Source organism: Oryzias latipes, chromosome 6, assembly GCF_002234675.1.
Source record: "Oryzias latipes chromosome 6, ASM223467v1".
Classification (NCBI taxonomy): Eukaryota; Metazoa; Chordata; class Actinopteri; order Beloniformes; family Adrianichthyidae; genus Oryzias; species Oryzias latipes.
Window position 1 is genome coordinate 29,268,358 of NC_019864.2, and position 26,243 is coordinate 29,294,600.

Sequence of the window (26,243 nt, forward strand, 5' to 3'; positions counted from 1 at the left end):
ACCACTACACTCACAATAGGGGGGTTCATCATTTTAGCCAAGCATGACAAAGTAGATATAAGAACATGCAGCAAAACGATGGAATCTTAATTAATCTATTTTAATATTAACATGTAATTAATATATGATTTTATGAACACATTTACTCTCTTATGGTACTATTTGGAGCAGGGAATAAATAATCACACCCCTCAGAGTAGATATTACACTCACCGTTTAAAGGGAATGAATGTTGAATGACTCAAGAAGTGAAAAAGTTTAACTTGTTTCGACAAACCCAAGTGACTTGTTTTTGGATTAGTCACACTGGCAGTTACGATTGTGTCTGTTGTGTGCCGACATGACCCTGTGTGTCATCCTACTCTGTTTGTAAGTTATGAAATCTGCATTTTCCTCCTAGTACTCCTCAGGAAGTACTAGGAAATAGCTATGCAGTCAGCAACTATTTAGTTAATTTAAAAAAAATGCTGTTAACAAATACCAGGAAACACCAGAGGGTTGCCCAGTTTATCATTAATGCGCATGTTGCAAAAGTTCAGGAACATTTTGTAAACAACGAGAAGTGAAAGTCCTGCATGAGCTGCACAGGAGCTCCCCCTGCTGTTCCATTGAGAAAAGTGCATGCTGTGAACAACACGTCTTTCCATACGTGCTGCGTTTACGTCACAATTTCTCTAGGTTTACCTGTGATCTGAAGGTATGTACTTCAGATGCTAAATAGTAATTCACATATTAGCAATTTCTACATGTAAATGTCGCATAGTTAATTTTTACACTCCTTGCTCCATAAAACTGCAACTCTTCTAAAAATAGAAAACTTCATTAGTATCAAGATATCGTGCAATTATAGTGTGCAATTTCTGTTTAATGGATTTGACACACTAATTGAATTTTGTGTTTTTGGGACTGGTAGGAACACAATGAATGCATGCATTCCCAGAAAAGTGCATCACTCAATGACCATTTACAGTTATTTTAAATTATTAGGAAGGGATCTCTACCAGAGTCAATAAAAACTTTCATAAAAAGCACCTAAAAACTAAAAATTAAATAAAATGCATAAGTTAGATAGGGCGTATATGTAAAATCCAACATACAATCTTAGATTTAATTCTGCTAGAGAAATTAATAAAGCTCCTGGTTTGTCAACATAATAATCTAATCAAACAGCAGTCTTTATCTTATAGTGAATACATGTAACTGATGTAAACAAAACAAAAAATTATTCAAAAGAAAAGTGCATTGTAGTTTGGGCAAAATTGAAACAATTTTTAACACAATATTTTAACAAAATGCAAAATTACTTTTCTTCAATCATTTCAAAAATTGACTCATTTGTTACAAATTTAAGCACAGATATATATATATATATATATATATATATATATATATATATATATATATATATATATATATATATATATATATATATATATATATATATATATATATAATATTACCCTATAATGATAATCTAAAATTTAGAAAATAAATAAAAACGTCATTATGTTCTCACTTATTTTCTTCCAATTAAAAAAGGTAACACTGCAGCTTCTGAGACCTTCGGCAGTGTGTGCAGGTACCACACCCAGCTCGCCAGCAGGGGGCAGCAGGGAGTTCTCCAGAATAAAAGCACTGAGTGTGGACCTCAGAAAACACAGTGGACCTACAGCAGCAGGGGATGCAGCACCACAAAACATCACTGACTGCGAACACACTACACTAGACTATAATTTTCTTTATTATTTCCTCTGTCACAAATAAGCTCTTTTTCAAACTTCGTTTTTTCTTCTGCTCCTGATTCACAACCATTTTGACTAAAGAAATACTCAGAAATACAATGTCGGGCTTAATTTTCTTAAAATGTGTCCTCCATCCTCAGAAAAATGCTACAAGAAAATGTTAAAAACATCAAAAACACAATTTTCATCAGAGTGGATCTTTGATGTACTTGAACACAACACTCTTTAACACTCTTTGTGAAGTCCGTGGACGACGTCTGGACATCTGTCAGCAGTCTCAAGAGTTTACTGTGCAGTGAAAACTATTGGAATTTTAAACACTATTTTGGTATTTAACCCCCCCCCCCCCAAAAAAAATCCATATTTTAATAGTAGCTGGTCTTAACCAAGACGTCTGTTTTTTGTCCTGTTTTCTAAATCAGAAACATATTTATAAATAAACATTAATGCTAACATACATTTTTAAATGTGAGTGAAATGTGCATTTGTTGGAGGGGGGGAGGAATAATTGAATGTATGTGAAACCAAAGACATTTTATTTTTCTTCATTTTAAGAGATTCCAATGCATAAAAAGGTAAAGAGTTCAGAGAACTAGTTTGTGGATATTTACAGACGGTAGTCATTGGAATTCTTTGGCGGCATTCAGTGAGTCTGTGGAGGTGTTACGTAACTAAATGAATGCAGCCCACAGAGGTCACACTGAGGAAACTTCTCGTGTCTTTGTTCAGACTTTCCACATCATCCATCCGCAGGATGACGGACGGCAGGCCGCACTGCCACCCCTGACAGCCTTTTGGGGGCTGCTGATGATCAGCCCAGAGGTTCTGCGGGGTTTGTGGGGCAGCCATGAGCTGTCCCACAGGGAGTCACCATGAGAGGGAGGGACTTAGGCAGCGGGACAATGCTGGTGTTTGTGCAACGGCCCCTGAGCGGCGGGCAGTTCTCTCTGATCGCTCTCGCTTGACTACCACTGCTGCCAGCTCTGGGAGAGAAGAGGACGGATCCAGCCGGCGGTGGGATGCTTCAGCACAGGTGAGCTGGAAAAGAATGGTTTTTGGTGAACTGTCTGCATTAGTGTTGCTTTTGGGAAAGCTGGAGTTGGGCTGGGAGGGTGAGCCTCTCTGGTTTGGGGTTTTTGGCAGCGTCACTGCTGAGCTGAAAGGAAGTTTCTCAGAAAGAGGCTCAGCGCAAAAGCATGCTCAGAATGTCACTAGCAGGCAAGACTGAGTTCATGAGCGAAAGAGTAAAAAATAAAAAAGATCCCTAGTAGTAGTAGGATCCATCGTCTCCACGACTGTGGAAAAGTCGGGCAGGGATCTGGCTGAGGTTTACTGAGGTAAAAATAGAGGCAGAGTGTAGGTGGAGAGATTAAGAAAGAGATTAATTAGAGACTGGAAAGAAGAGGAAGCGAAGAATGAGAAGAAAACAAGAGCTGAGATTCAGGAGGTTTCACACATTAGTTGGACTTTCTAGAAGAACAGATGATTATTTTCAGGTTTTTTACTTTAGATGTCCTCAACGTCCCACTGACTTCTTCAAGCTCTGCCCTCTTTGTTCCATCCAACCCCTTCTAGCTGTTCCTCCTCTGTACTCCACGTTTCCAAATGTTTGAGGGGATTTTTAAAAACCTCAAAGCAGCAGCGAGACCCGACGGTGACTGAATTGTTCTCATTTGCTTCGCATTGAAGGGCAAATCCCCAATAACGGCATGTTTGTGCGTTCAGACGGTGAGACAGGGGTCTGGTTTTCATGTGAGGTGCAGCAAAGCAGAAAGGCTGGCCCCCCAAGAAACACACATTCAGCACCTGGTCTTTCAGAGGGGAAAGGGGGGGGGCTCCCTTCCCTCCCTCGGCCGTTGGACAGGTGAGGCCTGATACCTGTTGGCGACTTTGGGGTTTGCGCTGAGGAGGAGGAGAGGAGCGGGGGCCTCCTGAGGAGCTGGCAGGATGGGAGAAAAGAAAGTGAGGTGAGGTTTGCAACAACAAGTCCCTTTAACCCTTTAAACCCTCTGAACGTGTGAATCTGCTGAGGCCATCAGCGTCTCTGTTTTATTTGCACACATTTCCATAACTGGCCAACTCATTTGCACCATTTGTCTGGTCTGCCTGGTCCCGCCGGGTCTGTTTATATGTGTGTGCATGCCTACGCTGATCCCTTTTGCAGTCTCCCCGCTAAGCTGATTAATGGGGGCGTGGCAGGCCTGGTCGGCGTGACATGTGTATTTCCTATTGACTTGGCAAAGACCCGCCTACAGAACCAGCAGGGAATCCAAGTCTACAAAGGAATGTAAGTGGGATTTCCGTGACCCTGACTGGCTAATCTGCTTCCAGAACTATTCCGTCCCATTTCCAAACAGGTCAATTATCGACTAACCCGACTCCGTTCAGTTGGTCATCGCAAGTTAACAACCCAATGCAAGATCATTTTCAACTGATTAAACTGCTAGTTTTGTTCAGTGTCAACTATCAGGCATTCAAACATGTAAGATTAGAGATTGTATCTGTTTTTAAAAAAGGGAATTAAAAAAATTGTTTGCATTGAGAAAAATCACTTTCATAGAAAAATGAATTCAATAGATCATAAGATTTACATTTACATAGTAACTGAGTTATTCCAAAAGCATAGTTTCATTGTTATGTCTATTTAAATCCCAGTCTACATCAACGTAGAACTGATTTCATGCATTGATAGTGAAATTTTAGGATAAAATACAATAAAACTTTTACCTTATACTGAATAACTCAACCCAGGAGCTAAAATAAAACAAAAAACAAACAGAAGTGATAATAATTACAGAAGAATAATAAATAAAAATAATTCTGATCATCTTTTGATCCTTTTTCAAAGCATCCACTGCCATGTTTCACAAAAAACATTTATTTCAAAAACTGTGTCATTTTGGCATATTTTCTCCAGGGCGGAAGGAGTTCATTAGAAATTCACCTCCAAATTGTGATCGTTAGAGCAAACCCCGGCCCCTCTTCCCATTACCCATAACTGAATGATCTGGCTACACGTTCTCCCACTAGCTTACAGCCCCTCAGCCCCCCAACCTAACATTACTGGTGCAACAAAAAATGGCGAGCAATATTGGAGCAATAATGCAGCTCAAACGAAGAAAACAAAGACGTAAATTGATCTGTTTGTCTGTAAGTGGATGCATCAGAATGGAGCAGAGCACGGAGGTTGTGGGAATAAAAAAACAGTTTGTTTGTTTTTTCAAAACAACATTTTGTCATCTGCTCCAGATTCACGACTATTTGAATGATGAAATACTCAGAAACGCGTTTTTGAGCTTCATTTCCTTTAAAATATGTTTTCCATCATCAGAAAAATACCACATAAAAACACCAAAAACAGGATTTTTTTCCACCAGAGTGGGTCTTTAAAGCTGATATTTTTGAAACCATAGCATAATCGAAGAAAGGACAGTGTCCCCAAAGGACACACTGACCCCAAATGTGAAGCATATCTCTGCAGAGCATCAATACTGCAGGCTGCCTGGGCGTAGCCGTCCTGTCTGTGGTTTTCCGCTCTGAGTCAGAGATGGAAAAAAGCTTAGATAACTTTTCCTCACAAGAGTTTTCCACAAGTTTTTTGTTTTTTTTTAAAGACAAAAAAGGATTTCTCCACCCATTTTGACAATAATCTCACGCCTTATTTAAATTAGAGGAGGAAGAAGGACAATGAATGCATATATTATTGTAATACATGTGATTATTGTTAATGATGCTGTTTATCTTCCCCTTTTCTTTTGGTAGGTTTGATTGTCTGGCTAAGACGGTGCGCTCAGAGGGCTACTTTGGATGCTACAGGGGTAAGTTTTGTGTCCCTAAACCGCGTCCTAATCCAGGGAACAAACGCCACCACCGCTCCAGGTGGTAGCCTCGCCGCCTACGCTGGTGTTTACTCTGAAATCCTTTAAGTCTCTTCCTGCTTTTTGATGCCGTTGGGTCCTTAGCGGCCTGCCGGAGCCGCTGGCTTTGCCTGGACCTTTTTATTTTGAGGATGCCTGATGGTTTTTTTGCGTTTCCTGCAGGGGCAGCAGTGAACCTGACCCTAGTCACACCAGAAAAAGCAATCAAACTGGCAGCGAACGATGTGTTCAGGCAGAAGCTGTCGAAGGATGGGTAATCTTTACTCCTTTCTATTTTTGTAAAGTGAAGTATCTGAAGGAAAAACAGCTAAAATCTAGGATTTAGGTAACCGTGGCTACACATAATCACATTTAAGTCAATGCTTGCTCATTTCCAGCCACCTAGACAGTTTCCACTGCATGGCTTGAGCAGCGTCATGCAGATGTTCTTGTAGTCTTAACTTTTTTCTCCCACCAATGACTCTGTGTCTCCAGGCATCTGCCCCTTTGGGGGGAGGTCCTTGCTGGCTGTGGGGCTGGGACCTGCCAGGTGGTGGTCACCACACCCATGGAGATGCTGAAGATCCAGCTGCAAGATGCGGGGCGGCTTGGTGAGTTTTCCTGAATTTCTGCGGCTGCTCCAGCAGATCCTCTGGCTTTTGTGACGGTTTGTGTTCCCCCCGTCAGCTGCACAACGACCGGTGTCGGCCGCAGCTCAGGCCGCTGCTCCTGGTCCAGCCCCATCGTTAGTGGCGCCTCCACCACAAGCACAGCCAGCTCCTCCACAGCGGCCCTCCGCCACCAGCATCACTGCGCAGCTGCTGAAGACCCGAGGCCTGGCGGGCCTTTACAGGGGAGCGGGAGCTACCTTAATGAGGTCAGAAAGAAGAAAAAAAACACACAATAATGTTGTGTTTTGTGTTTCATCACACTTAACAACATTTTTTAATGTGCTAATCCATCTTTCCATAATGTTTTCTCCTCCACCTTTTCAACCTTTTGCCAATTTTTAAAAGAAAACCAAAGCAGCGGACGATTCTTCCAAACAAAACAAAAAAAAATAGATTCTGAAGACTAGATACAAACCCATAGGCCTCCTGAAACGGAGCTTCTGAAAAGCAGACAGTGGTGTCCGCTTATCCACAGGCCGCTCATGTTCTGTAGGAGCAGCTTTGTTTCTGGATCCAGTAAAACAAGATCTGGTGCAAAAATCAAAGCCGAGTTTCAGCCCAATAGTTCAACAAAGAGGTTGGATAAAGAGAAAGTGCAACAAAAGCACGAAACTCAAACATTCAGTAGTAATGAAAGTGGTGGTAACATCATCATATGGGCCTGTTTTGTTACTTAAGCTGGTAAATATCAAAACAGATGAAATTATGCAGATGGACTGTTATCTCAGAACTTCTCAACATGACCCTAAACAACTATTGCAGTAAGTTCTCATGACCATGAATGCATCGGAACAAATGCCTCAAACAAAAAACTAACTGGAAGGATTTGAGCCACTTCCCGGCCAAAACAACGACAATAAAGGGTTTGTGTCTCCTAAGATTATTTTTGACTTACTGAATAACTACATTACAATCACAACGAGGACAATTGTTCAATTTTATGACAATTCCAAACAAACGTGAGTAGATGCTGAGGATTCTTGACGATTGAGTTCAGTTTGGGTCACAGTTTTATATGATTTGTGTAAAAAAACAAAAATATTAGAAAAATTCCTCTTTTTTAAAATTTGCTAATTAGCAAGAAAAACCCGTAGGCTCATACTAATGTAATAAATGTAATGATGTATCATGAAACCTTCCGAAATTTAGCACAGACTTTAAACCTAATGGGATGCAGCAGGGATGCAGCGATACATTTTTGTCACGGTTCGGTTCCATGGCGATACACAGAGGTGGACAGACTGCGGCCCGGGGGCCATATGCGGCCCGCCAAACTAGAATAATCTTTAAAGTTTACGTGTGTTTTCCGAGCCGGATAATAATTTTTACAATCATTCCAACAGCACATGAACACAGCATTTCTCTATATTTGTGTTTTTCCACCGAGGGACATCAACCCATCAGTGCAATTGGTACTAAAATGAGAACAAAAGCCACTGTTCTGAAATGTAGCATAAAGACTGGAGCAAATAAAAAAATGTAATATTTTGGCCGCCACATTCTGATTTTTCAAGTTTTTCCAAATTAAAGCATGGTATTTCCTTCTCTTATGAGGTAGATTGCCAAAACGCTCCACTGATCAGCTCCTAGTCCGGCCCTTCCGTCACATTTTAGAGCCCTTTGTGGCCCACCAGTCGAAAAGTTTGCCCACCCAGCCGGTGAAACACATGGATGGCTTTCATGGCGTCCCTAATAGATGCTGAGATGAAATGTTCAGTGATGTCTCCGCTGTGATCCAGCAGTTTTACAAACTAGTTTTCTTCCGTTGCCCTGATGCTACACTGCCTCAATATTAACGGTATCATCTGACTTCAGCTTACATAACTACTGCATCACTTGTTATATTTCCCAGCCCTAATCACCATTGATCCCTGGGGGTCCTGCAGCGATGTCTGCTGCTATTGCTCCTCTCAAACTGGTTCACGTCCCTCATGACCTGCTTGTCCGCAGTCCCACGAGTCAGGGAAACGCTCTTTTTTATTTTTTTCCCAGGGATGTTCCCTTCTCCATGATCTACTTCCCACTGTTCGCCAACCTCAACGCGCTGGGCCGGGACAGCGCCGGCAGCCAGGCTGAGACGCAGGCCCGGGCGCCGTTCTGGCAGTCCTTCGCGGCCGGCTGTTCTGCCGGCTCCGTGGCTGCTGTGGCTGTGACGCCTCTGGATGGTGAGTGGAGAAAAAAAATCCATCCAGTCTTTTTTTTTATTATCAGTGGAAGCCATTGTCATGGCAACTTTAAATTTTCTAAGATGTTCTATTCTTCCTCTGATTTGATCATTTATCAGGACAGAATACCAAAGTTGACTTAAGTTTTGGTTTTTTTTTTTGCTTCAAATGTGGACAGTGATAAAGACCCGTCTGCAAACGTTACAAAAAGGCGAAGGCGAAGACACGTACAGAGGAATTGTGGACTGCACGCGGTAAGGTCACGACCTGCAGCACAGCACGTGCTGGAACGTCTTCCTGACATCGTCGTCTTGGTGTTGCCTTGCAGACGCATCCTGGAGCGCGAAGGCCCGTCCGCCTTCCTGAAGGGTGCGACGTGCCGCGCTCTGGTCATCGCTCCTCTCTTTGGCATCGCACAGGTCGTCTACTTTCTTGGGGTGGGAGAAACAGCCTTGGGGTTTTTTGGATAGCAGCGAAAAGGCATTTACATCCACGTATGTGTCGTTTATATTAACACGGTGCACAGAATAAACAGAGATGTTTACATACGTTTCTGCTAAAGCACAGAAGATCATAGAATGGTTCTTTACTAAAAATAAAAGATCTTTAGGATCTTACACGATGACAGACAGGTTTTTTGTTTTAAAAAAAAAAGGTATTTTACGCGTGTGACTAATCTAAATGTTCAGTCAGGGTTTCCCAGAAGGGTGCTTTGTGCAATATGCCAGAGCCGGTTCATTTCCAATGATTTTCTGGTTGTAATGAAGAACTTCTGCATGTAGAATGAGGCCAAACATTAACCCAGGGGTCTGCAGCCTGAGGCTCCGGAGCCACTGGTGGCTCTTTTGCCACCCCCCAAGTGGCTCTCTGGTTGAAGAAAAAAGCTTTTTTATTTTAAAAAGTTACAAATTTTTTGGACTACAAGGAGGATCAAGTTAAACTAAACAGTCAAATGAGTCACAGTACCTATCACCCCGCAAGGCCATAGACTACACTACCCATAATCCTCCAACAATTCTTTAAGCTGCATTTATTGAAGGCATACTAAAACATTTTGAGCGCCGTTTATTACAGAAAATCAACCAGGATTCATACTTAAGGTGCACCAGATTATTGGGTGGATTTTCTGTTTTTTTCTAAAAACAATTCAAGAATTCATGGTGCGCCGTAAAGTCCAGAAATCCAGTAAGGGTCCATAATTAGCTCTGATTTCTGTCTGAGAGGCACCACAAATGTTCAAATAACATTACCTACTATTTTCTGCATTAAGATGAATAAATTGGTGTCTTATTTTGAAATGAAGTCACGTGAACCTCTGTCAAAAATTATGAACCATTTCATATTTAGGAAAAAAGTTGCATTTTTTTTCTATTTGTATGGTTTTATTTATGCCCAAAACAAAAAAAAAGTTCATTTATATTTATCATAATCGTGATAAATAAAAACTAGTGTTTTTTTGTTGTTTTCCTAAAGGAGGCAGAGAGACTTTGTGGCTCCTGTTGGGTTTTAGTCAATGAGAAATGAACCCGATTGGCTCTTTTTAAGTGTTGAAGCTCGCAGACCCCTGTGGCAATGCCATCCCACCATTTCTTTGGTTCTTCCATCCTCACGTAAGGTCAGAAATAGCATTTTCCGCCTGAATTTCAGGTGACATAACATGTGAGCTCAGAGGCTTGGCCAACATATTCAGTTTACTACGCTAACACCCCCCCTCCCCGCCACACGCTGTAGGTCCAGATCTTGGATTAATTTGCTGCTCAGGAAGGTGCTTCCTGTCAAGCCTCTCTTAAGTCATCTGCTAATCTGATTGTAATGCTTTAATACCCGTTTTGGCAAACAATAAAGCTCAACACAAAGGTCCCTTCCTGCTTAGAGGTCAAAGGTTGGACTGCTGGAACCGCCAGGGTTCATTTCCCGCAGCTTTCTTGGGCTTAAAAGAAAACGGACACTTGTATTTTTGATACATCACAACAAAAAAGAAAAAAATCAGTGTAGGAGGTGATAATCAAGGCCTTAATGCTGTCATTTAGAGACAGCTAAATGAGGAACGAGGTGCTGTTGAAAGACGGAGTCTTAATTATCTGAGACATTTGTAAATGTTGGAGCCCTGAAGGAAATTTTTTTTAATGCAAATCCCGCTGTGTTGTCGCCGGAGCCTCCAAGCCGTTCCAATATCCAGAATGTAGAGGGGATGCAGTTTAAAGGTCCACAAGCTGGAAATAAAAAAATCCTCTTGTCTCAGAGTCAAAATTTTGTGTTTATTTTTTGCACAAAGCTGTAAGAATCAGACAAAATGTTTGTATCGTCAACTTTAGATTTATTGCAGACTTCATTAAGATCACCATTTAAAATAAAGATTGAATAAAGTCCAGTTGAATGCATACCTTACAACTGCAATCAAATAAAAGTCCAGTCAACTATGAGTGAGGTATATTTAAAGACTTTAACATAAATAAAAGAGCACCAGGTTGATCACTGAGCCCATTATTTAAACAAAACTAGCCCCCTGATGTTGCATTTTCTTTGACCGCAGGGATTTTCAAACCCTTGAGACATCCTAAAGTCTCAATCCCATAAAAAAAGTTACATTCAATTTGGATTATTCTGTCAGGAATCAAGTCAGTGTGAAAATACTTCAGGTTACATCAAACTAAGGGGGAGAGCGCAGCAGAAAGTCAGGAGCTGCCAACTCTTGAAGCTTTTATTTTGAAGAGCTGGTGGGGAAAGTTGACCCGTAATCAACTAAATGAAGATTCTTCCCATGATGTTCACATGAAAGACAGAGAGATGCTCGAGAGCAGCATTCATGATGCTGAAAGCCATAAGGAGAAAAATAAAAACATTTTACTTCACATAACCTCGTAAAATAATCCTTCTTCAGTTTGTAATTAAAGCTCCTAAGGCGCATTAGTGACAGCAGAGCGTCGTCGTGGCTGGAAGACAGAGATGCCAGCAGAAGAAGACCCTCATTCCCTCCACCAGAGACCAGAAGCGGAGCGGTGTCACCGTCGACAACATCTTCCTAAGTTTTGAAGAGCCAAGTTTGCGTGGGACTTAGAAAAAGAACAACCCACTTTCATATTCACCATCATTAATCCAGGAATTTACGGTTGGGATTGGCACCAAACAAGCTGACCCTGATTTCCGGCATCATCTGTGAGGGAGGAAAATACGGGAAAAAAAAGACGGATAACTCACTTCAATCTGTTTGGAGAGTAAGACAAGTAGCTGTATGGGCAACGAGAGTATGAATGAAATATTAATTTAACAAAAGATGTTCATTAGATCTAGACTTTTATACTAAAACATGAAGCAAATTGTTGACATCATCTGTTATCTTTTACTTTGTGTGGTATCCAAGTCTAAATAACTCATCTAACATTTTATTCCCATCTTCAAACTTTGTCTTGCTATGCCTCCCCCTGGTGGCACAAAACAGGAACTGCATCTGTTGATTTTAAAGACCCATCCAAAGAAAATGGTTTTGTTGTTTTCCACATGTTCTTGTGGCATTTTTCTGATGATGGAGGACATATATTAGAACAATTATAATCAAAACTGCATTTCTGAGGAGTTATTTATTCAAACTGTTGTGAACCGGGAGCAGATGAAAAAAATGCCATTTGAAAAAGACAGTTATGTGAAAATACGCTTGGCATTTAGGTGTCATTGATAATGTGCGGTTGGGGGTTGTGGGGGGCTGTAAGCTACCAGAAGAGTGTAAATAGATGGATGATGGGAAGTGGTGGCGGGCTTGCTCCACACCAACAGTCCCAACCACAACTCGGAGGTAAATATCTAATGAACTCCTGCCAAACTCTCCAAACTAGGTCCTAGAAAACAGCACCGTTTTTTAATTTTAGCTAAAAACGTCACATTTATAGTTAAAGAACCACAGGGAATACTTTAAAAATAGATCAAAAGATAATCAGAGAGGATCTTTAAACGCCTGGATTAGCTTCAAGTCACCAAATGAACTCCTACCTGCTCTGCCAGAAGTTCAAGTCGACTCTCCAAAGTGTTAGAAACTTTGATCTTTCCATTCTCATTGCACATTTCTATTCCTCCACAGCTGCGTAAAACAAAAAAGAGAAACTTAAAGTTGACATAAGGAGTATTTCTGGGAACAGAAACACTAGAAACTTGGGATCAATGAGACCACCTTACATGTCAGGAGGAAGGAAAAGATCCCGGTCAATCCTGACTGCGATGCTGCTCCTCACAGCCTCCTGGTAGATGGGGATATTCTTCCTGACGGACGCCTGCCGGGTCAGACCAAAGAAACAGAGTCACACCGACAGCTGCTTTCATAAAAAAATGAAAATAAATCAACGCTGCCCCACCTGAACTATTTCCACATCCTGCTGGCGACAGCGGATGGTCACCTTCGGCTCCAGTAGTTGGTAAAGTCCCTGGAAAAACAAAAAAATAAACCAACCTTTTGGGATCAACGGCATTTTCTCCTCGACGACTGTTGAATTTTACCTGAAGAATCAGGCCGTCCAGTAGTTTAGAGTACGTTTCAGGGTCTTTGGCGAGCTCAGAGAGTCTTTTACGGGCTTCATTTAGCAGATCCTGATCAGGAAGGAAGTGGAATTATGGTGCAAAAAAACTTTTTTTAACTGAATTCCAGTCCTAAAATGTTTGTTGTCATGAAGACGGATGTCTCACCGTGATCATGTCATCTCGGGCTTTCAGCACCTTCAGCCTGCCTTGATTCATCAAGTGGGACGTCTGGCTGAGAGCAGAAGTTTTCTGAGGTCAGGCGTGTTTAGTTACCATTACAGGCGTGTACGTTTACCTGTTAATGAGCCTAAACAGATGCTCTAGCAAACAAAACAAAACAAAAAAAGCAAAAACACGGGTGGTGTTGTTTGGCCCGCAGGCGCTACCTGCCCTCTTTTTACCTGCCCTCACTGGCTGAGTGACCCCTTGACATCCTTCACCCCCTGCTCAGAGCTGCTCGTGACAAATTCATGAAAAAAAACAACTGCTTTTCTGTTGGTTTTATCTCCATAGCAACCATTAGATGTTGATGTCATCTTGCTGTCATCTATTTTTTTAAAAGAACAGGCAAAAGTAATTTTTAAAATGTCCGTAGCAACGGAGGATTTTTTTGTTGTTGTGTTTCCTATACTTTTACGGCGCAGATTCCAAGGTGAAAGAACGCCTCGATTGCGCAATTCCTGAAATGAGTAGAATCGCCACAGTCCAGGACGAGACCTGGACTCCATCCCTCCATTCATAAACTCAAACTTTATTTGTTTAGCGCCATTCATTCAAACTGAAAACACAGAAACGGTTAACATAAAAGCAAATAAAACAGCCATAAAATATGAAAATGAAGTGATCACACACAGTTAACACCCCCTCCCTCACCAGCTTCATCCCCTTTCTGGTTTCTAGCTGTGTGGTGGAGCTGCCAACCACTACAACACTATCTCAAACCTTTTTAAATATATATATATATATATATATATATATATATATATATATATATATATATATATATATATATATATATAGGGATATATGAGAAATCTGGGAGGGAAATACAATTTTAAAGACGTTTCAGTGAACAGAAGAACCTTGAAAGTGTTCTGGCGTGAGTCCAGGTAAAAAAAAAAAAACCCTCCTGTTCTCCTTTCTGCAGTTGTTTATCTTTACGGTTAGAACAGAGGTGGTGGAACCAGCAGGAAGGACGTTCTTCATGACAAAACAAGGGATCTTCAGTTCTGACATAATGGAGTGGCAATGATAGGAGGTGATGCGTCCAATAAAGCTGCCTCTGGACAAAGATTTTTATTGTTCTGCTTGTTTTTTTTTTTTTTTTTATCCTATAAACATTTTTGACAAACTGACTTCCAGAAAAACACTTTTTCAACAGAAACCCCCTTCCTTTCCCCTCAGGTTTGTCCTTAAATGAGCAGCAACTCACATTCTCTTGTGCTGCTCGATCTGCTTCTCCTTCTTCTCGAAGAACTCCATGATCTTCACTCGATGAGTCTGCACCAGGCGGCCTTTCTCGATGTTGAACTCTTCCTCCGCCTGCAAAACAGACGCACGTGCGCTCGGCTCGTGACCCGCTGATCAATCACACAATCAATTCGGAGCAACGGGCGCGCGCGTCCATTACCTTAGAATTGATTTCCTCAACTTTTTCCTTTGCCTCTTGCTCAATGAACGCCATCATGTGCTTGATCTGTTAGGAGAAACTCTTTTATTCATTTTACCTTTACATTTTCTCACTGTTGACTTTTAGTTTGTAAAGAAAAAAGTAAACAAATGTGTGAACATTTCCCCCATAATTTGTATTTAGAGATAAAGGTTTTTACAGTCGTGTCATTTAAATGGAATTAATTTAATTTAAGTAAAAATATTTTTCAAAAGTGCTAAAACTAACTATCTTAGTGCAGTTTCATGATTTAAAATCACATTGACTTAGTTTTCTCCGTTAGCTTTTGTCGAGTTTGAAAGTTTAAACTGAAACACTAAAGGTTTTACCTGTTTCTGAACGTCCGCGTCGGTCAGCGCCATGCCTGGTTTATTATTATGAGTCTGAATAACAAATATATAAATATATTTAAAAAGTCTAAAGAAAGTGGAGTCAGAGGACAGACAAACCCCCCTCGTTTTCTTTTTCTGGTAGAAAAACAGCAAAGCTGGAGCTCAACATCCGCCGGAAACCTTCAAAATAAAAGCAGCCTCAGCAGTTTTTTAACAGAAAGGGGCACTTCTATGCTTTTAATTTGTAAGATCTGTTCTAAATATAACAATTATAAGAATTTTAACTATAATACAATTGAAATGCTGCTAGTCTGACGCTGCCACAAGTTCATCACATTTGGAGTGATTTAGAAATTGTAATGTTTGCAAAGGCAACACGCAGACTGAAAACTTTTACACTGGTCAAGGTTTTCAAGTGGTGCATGAGAATAAAAGTTATCCCTCTAATGGGTATTAAAAAAGATACAATAAAAAACTTATTGTTTTAAAGCTTGACCCTTCCTTAAATAAGGCGATGGACTGATTTGTTGAAATTATTTTAACCTTTGTCATTACACATTGTGAGATTTTACTTAAAATCAAATTCAAGGAAGAAAACAGATGCCCTTTGCCTAATCGATTGTTTTTCCCTTTGTATAAAAGTGCCATCTGTTTTCTTTCTTAAATAAATAGACATACAAATAAAAATATTTTAAATAAATACATTTATTTCAACTTTGTGTTTGTTAATTATTGATCATTTTTAGTTTTTACATTTTTAATATGGTTTAATACAGAAACTGACTTACTTAAATTTTTTTCTTTTTCGTGGAAAAACATAAATGAAAAGTAATTAGTTTCTACCAAATATTAGCCTTTTATTGGAGAAAGTTTTAGTTTTGTTCAACTTTGTTTACTAATTGTATAAACGTTGCTTTTCAGCACAAAACAATGGTGATTTAAAAATAAAAACATTTTATTAAATCATCATTTTAACTCGTAAAAGAGTCTGCTAATTATTATTATTATTATTATTATTATTATTATTATTATTATTATTATTATTATTATTATTATTATTATTATTATTATCATTATTATTACTGTCATTTCAGGAACCACTTTAGTAGGGTTGTCTCATTTTATTGCATAACAAGTTTTATTTTGACACAACAAAAAGGAACTCACGCGCCATGACTTTCGCGCGCTTTTCAACCACCGACAGCACGTTGTTGCTGCCTGCCACAGTGCTGCTGTGCCCTCTGTAGCTGCTGCCGTCGCCACATGAAACCGTGTCGCATCATTTCTTGTCTTTTCTCCACACTTAGCGGCCTTTGGACCAGGACGGTAAGAACTCCAGAACTTATAATGAAATCCTTTATTATTTTTTCATGACAGCGCCATACGCGTCACGGGTTAATCTTGCTAACATAGCTTCACGTGAGCTAAGGTGCTCCGGCTACCATATAGTAATGTCTGTCGCAGCCAGAATTAAAATAAAAAAGCAAATGCGTCTTAAAGGCGTTACTTTTCAGAAGCCGAAGGAGTATTGTAACGGAAAAAACTGTCATTTCATATCAGCCACTTCATATGGAACTGTTTATTTTGACATTTCAACCGGAAGTTCTTTTTTGGCTAGCTTGACACGAGAGAACTTTTTGTCCACATGAGCGCAAAAGAATGTCAAACGAGAGAATTGATCTAAAACAAGTGATGTTTTGGTTTTCTTGCGTGTTTTCCTAGAATGTGATAATCGTGTAAAGTGTCAGTTGAAAGGTTTTTGTTCACGTGCTGTTTTTTGTGTTTGGTAGGGACAAAATCTCCCCTCATGGGTGTGACTTTCTCATTTATCCCTCAAGGGTGAACTGTTACTCATTGATAAATGCTTTTGTTAGGTTTAAATTCATGGCAAGTGAAGGACGTGACATAGTAATTATTCCATAAACTTCTGTTTATGATGTAAATTAACACCAAGTTTGACTCAAGTGTAAAATAGTGGATATGAAAGCAAGTATCCATAGTAATAAGTATGTAGAATTTGTTTTTGTTGTGTTCCTGCAGGTGAGACGTCCATCTTTCACTGTGAGAGTTCATGCGCCTCAGAGCCTGACCCACGTCTGTTAAATGGCTGCGCCGGCCTCCACCTCTCGTGCCTCCGTCACCGCCTCTGTGCCTGAGGGTTTCCGCTATGAAACGAAGTACGTGGTGCTCAGCTACCTTGGACTGCCGCCCGTCGGCAGATTGCAGGCCTCGGTCACGGAGGACGGTGAGGAAGAAGAAGACTCTTGCTGTGGTGCAGGCAAACGTTGTGGGCGCCGCGTGCACGTGTACGGGGAGCGTGCAGACATGCAGCCACCTGTTTCCCAGCTCGATTTAGCGCTCTTTTACTTTGGCATGGAAGTGCTTGGAGAAGACGGGTGAGACCGTTTTAGCATTGCCAGGGGTAAAAGGTCTTTACATTGAGTCCAGACTGTTTTCCTCCTTTTTCAAAGTCCTTTCATAAAAACACGTTTTAAGGACTTAAGCTCAGCCAGGTTTGGTTTTATTTGGACCCTTTTTGTTTTCAGGAATACAAGATGATTGAACAGGTTTTACCCACATGTTGAGGAAACGGGAAATGACTGTTTCACTTTCATCTTTTTGATGTTGAGAAATCTGTGAAACTTCACTCTGGCTTCAGTTATTTATGCTTTCATGCTGCGAGGAGGATAAAAGCAGTCCAGCCCAGAAGACTCTAGCAATTGGGAACTTTTGGGGACCTTTTTTTTCTATTATTTTCTTTTGTTGTTTTTGTCTAAAAGCTCGAAATAAGAGGAGAGGATCCGTTAACTTGCTAATCCCAACTTTCCGCTCGACTCAGTCCCAGTTCTGACAGCCTGTCATGTCCAATAACTGTCGGATTGCTCACGCATCCACAAACTGCAGCGACTAGTCGTCTGTCTGGCTGCCTGGCTAAATGCTGAGGCAGCACAGAGCGCAGGAGGAAAGACCAACACAAGTCCTCATGCAGAAGCTCCCCCCTGAGGGACGGCAAGGTTTTGGATGTGTACGTCTATCCCGTTGACCATTTGTTTTTTAGAAAACAAGAACATTATGCGTTTTCAGTTGTGGAAAAAGATCTTAACCACCAGAGAAAGAACTCATTTTTTCTGCTTTGTCTTAGTTTTTATGATTTTGTGTTTTAGCAGAACTGAGAATGACGGCAAGAAGAGGTAGCCTTGAAAAAGGAAAACAACACGAATCCTAAGAAGAACATCACTAGAACGTAGTAAAAATTCTGTTCATTGCAGCTATTTCTACTTAAGCAGAAAGAGTATATGATCAAACTCTAGAAACAAAGAGTTCCGCTAAAATAAGCTGTTAGAATTATTTCAAATTGAATGTTATTCAGCCTAAGTTTATTGCTACTTCTGAGCAAATAGTGCTTTAAGTCTAAAATCAAGTTCTTCTATTGTCAAGATTATGGAGCGATAAGACTTTTACTCATTTTATTTTAAAATATCCTTATTTATAGATCTGGATGGATTCTGAGAAAAACTTGGAAAAGTAGAGCAAAGAGAAGTTAAAACGTCAAACCTGCAGTTAAAACCTGCAGTGGGAAATGCAGCTTCCACGCTGAAAGGACTCTCATTAAGGGTTTTTGTTTGAACTTCACCACTTATCGTGATTCAGCCGTGCATTCTTAGCGTCCAGCAGCAGTGTTGACTCGCTCTTATAAATAATTCACTTCCTCATAAGCTCAGGGGGATAACATTAGAATTAGACTTGGTTTCGCCTGAGCAACATGTGCAGAGCTGGTTTTATGCTGGCTGCACCGGGTTGTAGAGATGTGGACCTCCTCTGTGGACATGTGGGCGTGTGATTCAGTCATGTTGGGGTGCAGGGATCATCAGTGTTCTGCAGAAGAAAGGTCAGCTTTTTTTCAAATGTTTCCTATCATTTTTATTCTTTTGAACTGTTTGTGGAAACCTCATTTTCATGCTGCAGCAAACTCAAACCCTTTTCTGCTCGATTCTATCACCTCAATTATCAGCTCAGGTCAGAAACACACAGTTACTGTATTTATTTGTTTAGAAAACAGATATTTGTGATGGGGTGAGCTGTGTTTAATGCCATTAAAGTGTCGTCAATGTTTCCGTCTGTGTCAGGGGGCGCTCAGGATGAGAGGGAGAGGGCAAGAAGGACTAAAGGGCAGATAGAGGATGAGCTGAAGCAGCTGGACCATGACATTTCTGAAGGTATGTTGTCCACCATAGAGGGGATAATGTGCAAATGAGCTCATTTCATCATTTTTTTTGTGTGTGATTTATGAATAGAATTATAGGAATTGTTTGTTTTTTTCTAAATGTTTTGCCTTTCATGGCTTTTATTGAAGAACAGTTTGTAGAAACAAGCTAAATGTGCAAATATGACACAGATGTAGCCACTAAAAGCTTTCTGTATTCCTAGAAGTTAAACTTTATCTTATCTCGAGCAGCCCTGCCTGCCTGACTGAGATCGTTTGTGCCGCCCTCAGCCTTTCTCAGCACGGGATTCGATCGCCGAGCGTCACCCGTCTTCAGCCCGGCCAACCCGGACATCTCTGTGGAAGACTGCCTCGCTGCCGTTGGAGACAAAGTGGCCCGAGAGCTGGACGTATACCTGGAAGCAGCCGTGCAAACGCTCCTCGCGGGGTGAGTCCGTGAGGATGTGCGACGGGGCGGGGCTTCAGACAGGAAGCGGTCGTCATGATACCCATGAAATGACCTTGAAATCCAAATTGGTATCATTTATTTGGGCAGTTTTGTTTAGCTTTACATTTAAATCCTCGGCTTCCTTGCTAACTGAGTTGGTTTCGTTTAGCACCGCTGCTTCAGAATCTCATAGGTGGGTTTTTTGTTTTCCCTCTGACGTAAAATCAAACGGGAAGTTTTAATTTTCTCTGAAAAATGTTGTGCTGTTTGATTGACATTGAGAGTAATCTTCTCTAAGGCGAGCTCTTACCTGTCTGTGCGTTTCAGACCTCAGGACTACCAAACATTCAGAAAAGCAGCGCTGGATCTGTCGGCACACACACACGGCGGCTGGAGTAAGGTGTGTCGTCACTCGCGCCACCATGCTGAACAAAACGCATAAAAGTACAAAGCGATCCTATTGGCTGTGTTGCTGCCCCGGCAGGTGGTTGTGCCGCTGCTGCTGCTCCAGGCGTTGCTGCAGAAGGGCCGGCCTTTGGCCAGTCTGTTGAACGTGGGCCTGCGCTGCCTGGAGGAGGAAGAGGCGGACTTCATCATCCAGCAAGGAGGATGGGTGAGTTTCAACAAAACGCTGCGACTCAAGAGATGAAACAGTAAACCGTTCAGAAATGCTGTTAACCAGAAATTAAAAATAGTTGGATATTTCCAAATGACTAAAACTGCATGTTTCACAACCTATAAAATCTTTTGTTTATTGTAAATACATTTTCATAGAATCACGTCAGGTTCATGTCTATTTGTTTATAGCCCCCGGAGTGCTAAAACAGCCCCAATCATTACTCTTTCTCTGCCGTGCATCAGACTTGGTTTGTGTTTTCGTGTTAAATTGCGGTTTGGTTTTTGGTAAAAGTCTGATTTTTCTTTTTCCCATTTGGACATTTTTTTTATATTCACACTTGCTGATGTTTTTGTTTAAGTTTCTTCGTCTTAACAAACCTAATTCAAAAGTTGACTTTGTTACATGGATGGACAATATGTTGTTCATCCCCATCAGGAGAAATTCTGTTGGCCGGTACCCACCACTCAGAAAGAGACACAATAGATTGTAAGGTAAAAATGAAAATAAAATAAATACTTAAAATACTTCCTGTAAAATAATATAAAAAACTTTTTCCTTTTGTATAATAAAATCCTGTTACAAAGTTCATACAGTTTTGGCTCCGTCTACTTCAAGTACTGACACTTTAGGCGTAGAAGTAAGGCCTAAAGTACTAGACCTTACTTCAGAGTAATGCCCAGTATTTTTTTTTCCAGCTAATTTTGCTAAAAAGTATTTTTTATGTGAAGTTTTTCTGCTAAAAGAGGATTGCTATTTTGTTTAACAAAAAAGGGGATAAAGATTTTTATGTTTGTATAAAATAATAATCCTGACGACCTTAAATTATTTTAAAGGAAAGTGAAAACCATTAAACGGAAATCTATTAAAGAAGTCCAGAAAAATGGGTAAAATTATTCCAATTGTCTCCATTCAAACTAACGGAAACGTTTCTGACCATGTGGGGGCGCCAGTGAGCTACACACAGTCAGAGCGTCTCCATCTGTGCACATGCGCATTAACTACACCTGCATCATTTAGATGTCCGTCATTACAATGTTTGAATGTGTTCTCTGTTGCTGACTTTTAGCTTTGGGTACCAATAGTTTAGCACTAATGACTGCATATTTCCTCATAATTCTACAGTTAAGTGTTTTGTTTTTTTAAATATGTTCTCGCTCAAATTAGTTTTAAAGAAAAGGGGCAGAACTTTTTTTGCATCGTCTCTTGTTTAAATGTAAACTTGAATTTAACCCGTTTGAATTTTTTTTCAAACTGGATGAACTCTATTTTGCATATTGGAACGTGAATTGGGCTGAATTTAATGAGGTCACGGTCATGACGTCATGTGATCTGATATTGGTCGCCAACTTTCATACAAAGCAGAGCGATCACGGCGCGTTAGTTCCAAACAAAGCCGCATTCTTGCAGGGCGTTATGTCATGCGGATGAACAGATGATAGACGGATCTGTTATGAAGGGATGGATGGATGGGGGGGTTAATGAGTAGACAGGAAGGGAGGGAACATGACTGGGGGGAGGGGTTTAAGCGACGCAGGTCGAAACCACAGAGAGCAAAGTGCAGCGCCCGTTACTTTAAACAGCTGCCTGCGAGTGCGTCCGTCTGACACCGGCTTCGCGGCTCAACCCTCCCGTCTTTGACTCTGGTTGGAGAAGATTCGGGACCTCCAGAGGAGGTAGGATTCTCGTTAGGAGCTTTTGAGTTTTGGCGGGTAAGAACAAATGTTTACAGGCCGTCTTTTGCTGTTGACGTGGCTAGCATGAGCGTTTTCCTACTGGTGAGCAATAGCTCGATTTTGCATCCTTAAATCCTGAAAGATGGAGCCTCGTGAACTTTTCCTGTCACCGTGCATGTTGGTGTTGAATCAAACGGGGGTCATGAGGTGATGCGTGATGTCATCGCTCCTCCATTTGGACATTTTTAGGACCTGGATGCTCCTTCCATGCATTGGTGCAGCTCCGTCAACCCCGGTTCCCCAACTACAGCCTGACCAACGGGGGTTCCTTTGACCTTGATGGCCCCTTCACTTCATTTGGCAGGAACAAAACTCCTTGTCCCCAAGATGTACACAGCTGGGGGGGGAGGAGGAGCATTTGATTTGGGAGGGCCATCATGAGATCCAAATATGACATTTAAAACTGAGCTTTTCACGTAAAGAATCGTACAGTTTGAGCACATTTGATGTGACGTCTGACTCTGACATTCTCACTTGACCTTCAGACACAGATGATGTATTTTCCTAAAGCGCACACGCCATTGGATAGTCAAAGCAGCCCCCCCCCCCCAATCAAACGGACTCATCGGTCGCTGGTTTTTGCGTTGGCGGCAGCTGTCTGTGCTTCTGCAGAGAGGATAATTTTTGTGATGGTGTGAGGGCTCCAGCACCGCGCCTCAGCCGTGCACATCGCATCCGCCGCCACGTACCAGCGCCTCTGTTATGTAAGGCCCCACCGTCCAGCTGCAGGGGGAGACGTGCGCTTCATCATATGTCTGCACAGGCCTCAACATCCCAGAGGATCTCTCCGTGTCTGCTTCTTCTTGCAGTGTGCTTTTTAAACAAACAAAAAAAAAACATCTTCACACCTTAATAAAGACGACCAGGTGCCCATTCAGTCTTTTTTTGCGTTGAGTGGTTAACTTGAAAAACAAACCTCTTTGTCCTTGGAGGACAGAGTCCTGTGAGCTTCACTAACTGTAAGCTAGCGGCTTGCTGTTTTTCCGTGCTGCGTCTGCTTGATGCACAGCCTGTCAGCTCTGTTTTAGTCAGCTGCTGTGTGACCTTTAAATATTCCTGACCAAACGAAACTGAGGTGACACGATCCTCACAAGCGCAGTACTTTTTTTCCCCTTAAACTGTTCTGATAAATGATCTTCAGCTCAGTGGTGGTGTTTGTCTGTTTTTTTTAAAGCATGGGAACTATTTTATGGTCTAATTTTATCAGCTGAGCTGTTGAGGCATCCAAAAGCCTTGGTGACATGTTCAGAGGGAGAACAAAGCAGCAAAATGCTGACGGTCCCCTTTTATTTGCCGGTTCTACTTTATTGGTTGCATCAGAAAATTTGATTTTTGAGGTAATCATCGATCAGTTTGCGTGACTTAATATTTTTGCCTGATAAAGTTCGGTGCATCCATATTTGTGTTGGTAAAGCTGATGTTAAATATTAGCTCAGACTTCAGGTTAGTGAAGTCTTTAGATGTTGGAGCAGCTTTTGAGGAACATGATGAAATATATGAAGCATTTTTATGAAGGATTTTACGAACCTCTCCTGTTCTTCCACATGCAAAGCAGCTTACCGTCTGCAAATGTTGGATAACCGTGAAGCGCTGTTAGATTTAATCTGCTTCCTGCCTCTCTGGATGTCCAGCTGGGATGCAGCACCGAGTGTCCCTGTAATGGAAAAAATAACTGAAGTGTTCAGAAAGAATCAGTGTAACACATTTTCTATACGTCTGTGATGAAATCGTATTGAGAAACAAAGAATTGGCATGATTTCAATTGAGCGTTTGCCCTGGAATCATTTGGTTACTTTATCTGCCCTCGTGTTTTATGGGATGCGCAGGTGAGAGGCTTTCATCGCCGATCTCTATTAGACTGGACTTGTTTTATTTTGAAAGGACGTTTTGGTGCTACTGAATGGGGAATTCTGGTCACAGCTCAGCAGCACAGTTGCTGTGTTATACCATCGTATTTTCAGCATCCCTTCCTCAGAAAACTCCAAATCTTGTTGCCATGGAAACGGACTTGTCTCTGCAGCTTCGGCAGACGTTTGGGTTCATCAGCAGCTACACATCTCCTGCTTTCTGTTCCGATGGGGCCACCTCCATTATGATTACATCATACAGCACTTATGCAATGGGGGAGGGGCCATGGTGCTTCCTGGTTTGTGATTGGTCAGTAGGTGGCAGACTTCTGGCTGTAGGTTTTTACTTCCAAAGTAAAAGCTTTTACTTTATTTAAATGTGTTTTCATTTCTGTCTTTTAGAGTTTGTTGTCTTTTTTTGGATATTATGTCTCACAACCGTCTCGACCTGAAGGACCAGATCGTTTTAGCAATTTTATTACCTTTGAGTGGAAATTTCCCCGCCACAAACTCAAAAACTTACCAGAATTTCCACATCTTGACTTTCTTTTTTACTGGAATGTTGTGAAAATGTAATAAATTGAATTGTTGGCTCTTTCCGAGTGAGACGATGTAATATACGATATGAGCACATTAGGAATGTGGGCGTGGCTAACAAAAAACCTCTGTTGCCAAGGAAATCCAAAAATTTACTTTTGCAGATTCTTCTAAAAATTACATCCATCTGTTTATCTCCTCCATGTGACCAATAAATGAATTGGTTACTATGGAGACAAAACCACAGAAAAGTGTTTTTTCATGATTTCGTCACATGTAGCTCTGATGAGGGCGGGTCATGGGGGCGGCGAGGCCAGGTTACGCCTGCAGGCCGTCAATGTTGCAATGTTGTCTTTGAACAATTTATAAAATATATTCCTCTTTTTACTCTTGTCTGTGTTGCATAGGGTGAGATTTTCAACGTGTTTCCTGAGGAGGAGCACGGGGAAGCCATAGCTGAGGACAGCAACGACATCTACATCCTGTCTGGGGAGCAGCCCCCCGACCAGCTGAGCCCCCCGTTGTCGCTGCTCGGCGGCGGAGACAACAGCAGCGAGCAGAGCTCCTGGCAGACGGAGAGCTTACCGGTGTCTCTGGCCGGACACGAGTCGTGGGCGCAGGTTGGCGTGATGGACCCTGAAGACGTGAAGAGTCTGGACAGCAATGAGGGCGTGGCCCTGGCGGAGGAGCGCAGCGAGAACAACTCCTCAAACTCAGACATTGTCCACGTTGAGCGCGAGGAGGCGGAGCTCCTGGAGGAGGGCGGGGAAGTCGGAGTGATAGAGGACAGCATGATGAGCGTTTTGGGCACTGAGAGCGAGCTGGCTGAGCTCCGGGCCGAGTTTGGTGACCAAACTCCCGTTGACCCCGCCTCCACACCTCCTGCAGCCCTGCTTTCTCTGGAGGAGCCGGTTGTGATCGAGACGCCGGAAAGCCTGTCTGCAGAACCTTCTCTCCTGTCTTCAGCCGAGTTGCTTGCTCCGCTCTCAGAAACTGCTGTTGACCCTCAACCTGAGGAATTGCTGCCTGTTCCTGCAGTAGAACCAGAACCCAAACCAGAACCAGCTGCTACCACCACCCCAGTGCCTTCCGGAGTGACGACCCAACCTGCAGTCGAGGAAATCCCAGCGTCTCCTGAAGCCCCATTAGAGACAGTTCCTGAACCGGCGTTGGCGTCTCATCAGCCAGAACCGGAGGCGGCGACTGCCCCTCTGTTAGCCCCACCTTCTGGCGCTCCCGTGGTCCCGGTGGTGGAGGCTCCTGAGCCGCCAGAACCAGCATGCGAGCTGCCCGTGCTGCTTTACGGCAGTGCAGCAGCGGTGCTGCTGGCCGCTGTGGCCTATGGAGTCTTTAGGCTGAGAAAGAGATAGACATGAAACCTAAAGGTCGTTCAACCTGAAACTAACCCCACAGATGTATGTGAAGGTTTCAACTCTAAAAGTGCCCACGAGCTGACCAAACGTCCCCCCCCTCATCAGTGCAGGTACAGACAAAACCCCTGCAGTACGTCGGTCTTCCTAACATCTGGAAATTCCTGAGTCCAACATCTCACCTATCTGCTAGCTTTGGTTTCCCCTTTCATGCAGTTTCAGTGGTTTGTTCCATTTGTAGGTAGAAAACCTGAACAAACCTCACAGTCACACGATAGCCGACCTTTGGTTTTAAACGTTTTTTTCTTTTCGTTACTGTGAAAAACCAGTCAAATGGAAATTTGGGTTTAGTCTAAATGTGAACAAGAAGTTACATGGGAGGGGGGCATGTTCCTCACATGCATGTTTTTATGGTGTGATTTGTAACATTAAAGAGTTTACCCCCCCAAACAGGAAAGTTTCTATGTGTTTACCAGAAACGCTGCTCCTTTTATGAAATTGTGGATTGAACTAGTTTGAGTTTAAAAACATCCCAAGTTACTT

The 26,243-nt window shown here is 41.9% G+C and overlaps 3 protein-coding genes across 8 annotated transcripts; 2 read left to right on the forward strand and 1 right to left on the reverse strand.

The window, feature by feature from the left end:
• The first annotated feature begins 2,451 nt into the window (after positions 1–2,451).
• Positions 2,452–10,678, forward strand: LOC101160478 (mitochondrial glutamate carrier 1). 4 transcript variants are annotated; one of them, XM_023956076.1, is made up of 10 exons: positions 2,454–2,775; positions 3,468–3,709; positions 3,907–4,029; positions 5,505–5,560; positions 5,783–5,873; positions 6,095–6,210; positions 6,287–6,476; positions 8,263–8,435; positions 8,614–8,689; positions 8,764–10,678. In XM_023956076.1, exons 2-10 carry the CDS (start codon positions 3,690–3,692, stop codon positions 8,903–8,905), a joined length of 987 nt encoding a protein of 328 aa, XP_023811844.1. In that variant the 5' UTR covers positions 2,454–2,775; positions 3,468–3,689; the 3' UTR covers positions 8,906–10,678. The 4 variants fall into 4 exon arrangements, with proteins under 4 accessions (XP_023811843.1, XP_023811846.1, XP_023811844.1 ...); XM_023956077.1 differs by having other exon boundaries at positions 3,561–3,709; XM_023956075.1 differs by having other exon boundaries at positions 2,452–2,775; positions 3,468–4,029.
• Positions 10,679–11,110: 432 nt separating this feature from the next.
• On the reverse strand, positions 11,111–15,092 carry LOC101155846 (V-type proton ATPase subunit E 1). Of its 2 annotated transcripts, XM_004069847.4 has the most exons (10): positions 14,940–15,087; positions 14,572–14,637; positions 14,374–14,483; positions 13,107–13,173; positions 12,921–13,010; positions 12,779–12,847; positions 12,603–12,697; positions 12,420–12,507; positions 11,522–11,589; positions 11,111–11,457 (listed from the first exon to the last, which is right to left on the reverse strand). In XM_004069847.4, exons 1-9 carry the CDS (start codon positions 14,970–14,972, stop codon positions 11,527–11,529), a joined length of 681 nt encoding a protein of 226 aa, XP_004069895.1. In that variant the 5' UTR covers positions 14,973–15,087; the 3' UTR covers positions 11,111–11,457; positions 11,522–11,526. The 2 variants fall into 2 exon arrangements, with proteins under 2 accessions (XP_004069895.1, XP_011474795.1); XM_011476493.3 differs by having other exon boundaries at positions 11,111–11,589; positions 14,940–15,092.
• A 1,018-nt stretch (positions 15,093–16,110) lies between these two features.
• bcl2l13 (BCL2 like 13) lies at positions 16,111–26,215 on the forward strand. Of its 2 annotated transcripts, none has more exons than XM_004069848.4 (7): positions 16,111–16,268; positions 16,983–17,187; positions 19,070–19,159; positions 19,438–19,594; positions 19,922–19,994; positions 20,079–20,207; positions 24,738–26,215. In XM_004069848.4, exons 2-7 carry the CDS (start codon positions 17,046–17,048, stop codon positions 25,698–25,700), a joined length of 1,554 nt encoding a protein of 517 aa, XP_004069896.1. In that variant the 5' UTR covers positions 16,111–16,268; positions 16,983–17,045; the 3' UTR covers positions 25,701–26,215. The 2 variants fall into 2 exon arrangements, with proteins under 2 accessions (XP_004069896.1, XP_020559929.1); XM_020704270.2 differs by having other exon boundaries at positions 16,983–17,119.
• The last annotated feature ends 28 nt before the right edge of the window (positions 26,216–26,243 follow it).

Bases quoted from the DNA above. Each gene is read 5' to 3' on its own strand.
- bcl2l13 (XM_004069848.4), top strand. From the start codon at position 17,046: ATGGCTGCGCCGGCCTCCACCTCTCGTGCCTCCGTCACCGCCTCTGTG. The intron at 17,188-19,069 runs GTGAGGAAGAAG...CGTCTGTGTCAG, and splicing joins GGCCTCGGTCACGGAGGACG to GGGGCGCTCAGGATGAGAGG. The intron at 19,160-19,437 runs GTATGTTGTCCA...TGCCGCCCTCAG, and splicing joins GGACCATGACATTTCTGAAG to CCTTTCTCAGCACGGGATTC.
- LOC101160478 (XM_023956075.1), top strand. From the start codon at position 3,872: ATGTGTGTGCATGCCTACGCTGATCCCTTTTGCAGTCTCCCCGCTAAG. The intron at 5,561-5,782 runs GTAAGTTTTGTG...CGTTTCCTGCAG, and splicing joins CTACTTTGGATGCTACAGGG to GGGCAGCAGTGAACCTGACC. The intron at 5,874-6,094 runs GTAATCTTTACT...CTGTGTCTCCAG, and splicing joins CAGAAGCTGTCGAAGGATGG to GCATCTGCCCCTTTGGGGGG.
- LOC101155846 (XM_011476493.3), bottom strand. From the start codon at position 14,972: ATGGCGCTGACCGACGCGGACGTTCAGAAACAG. The intron at 12,698-12,778 runs GTGGGGCAGCGT...CTGACCCGGCAG, and splicing joins AGGATGTGGAAATAGTTCAG to GCGTCCGTCAGGAAGAATAT. The intron at 11,590-12,419 runs GTAGGAGTTCAT...CCTCCCTCACAG, and splicing joins TTGAACTTCTGGCAGAGCAG to ATGATGCCGGAAATCAGGGT.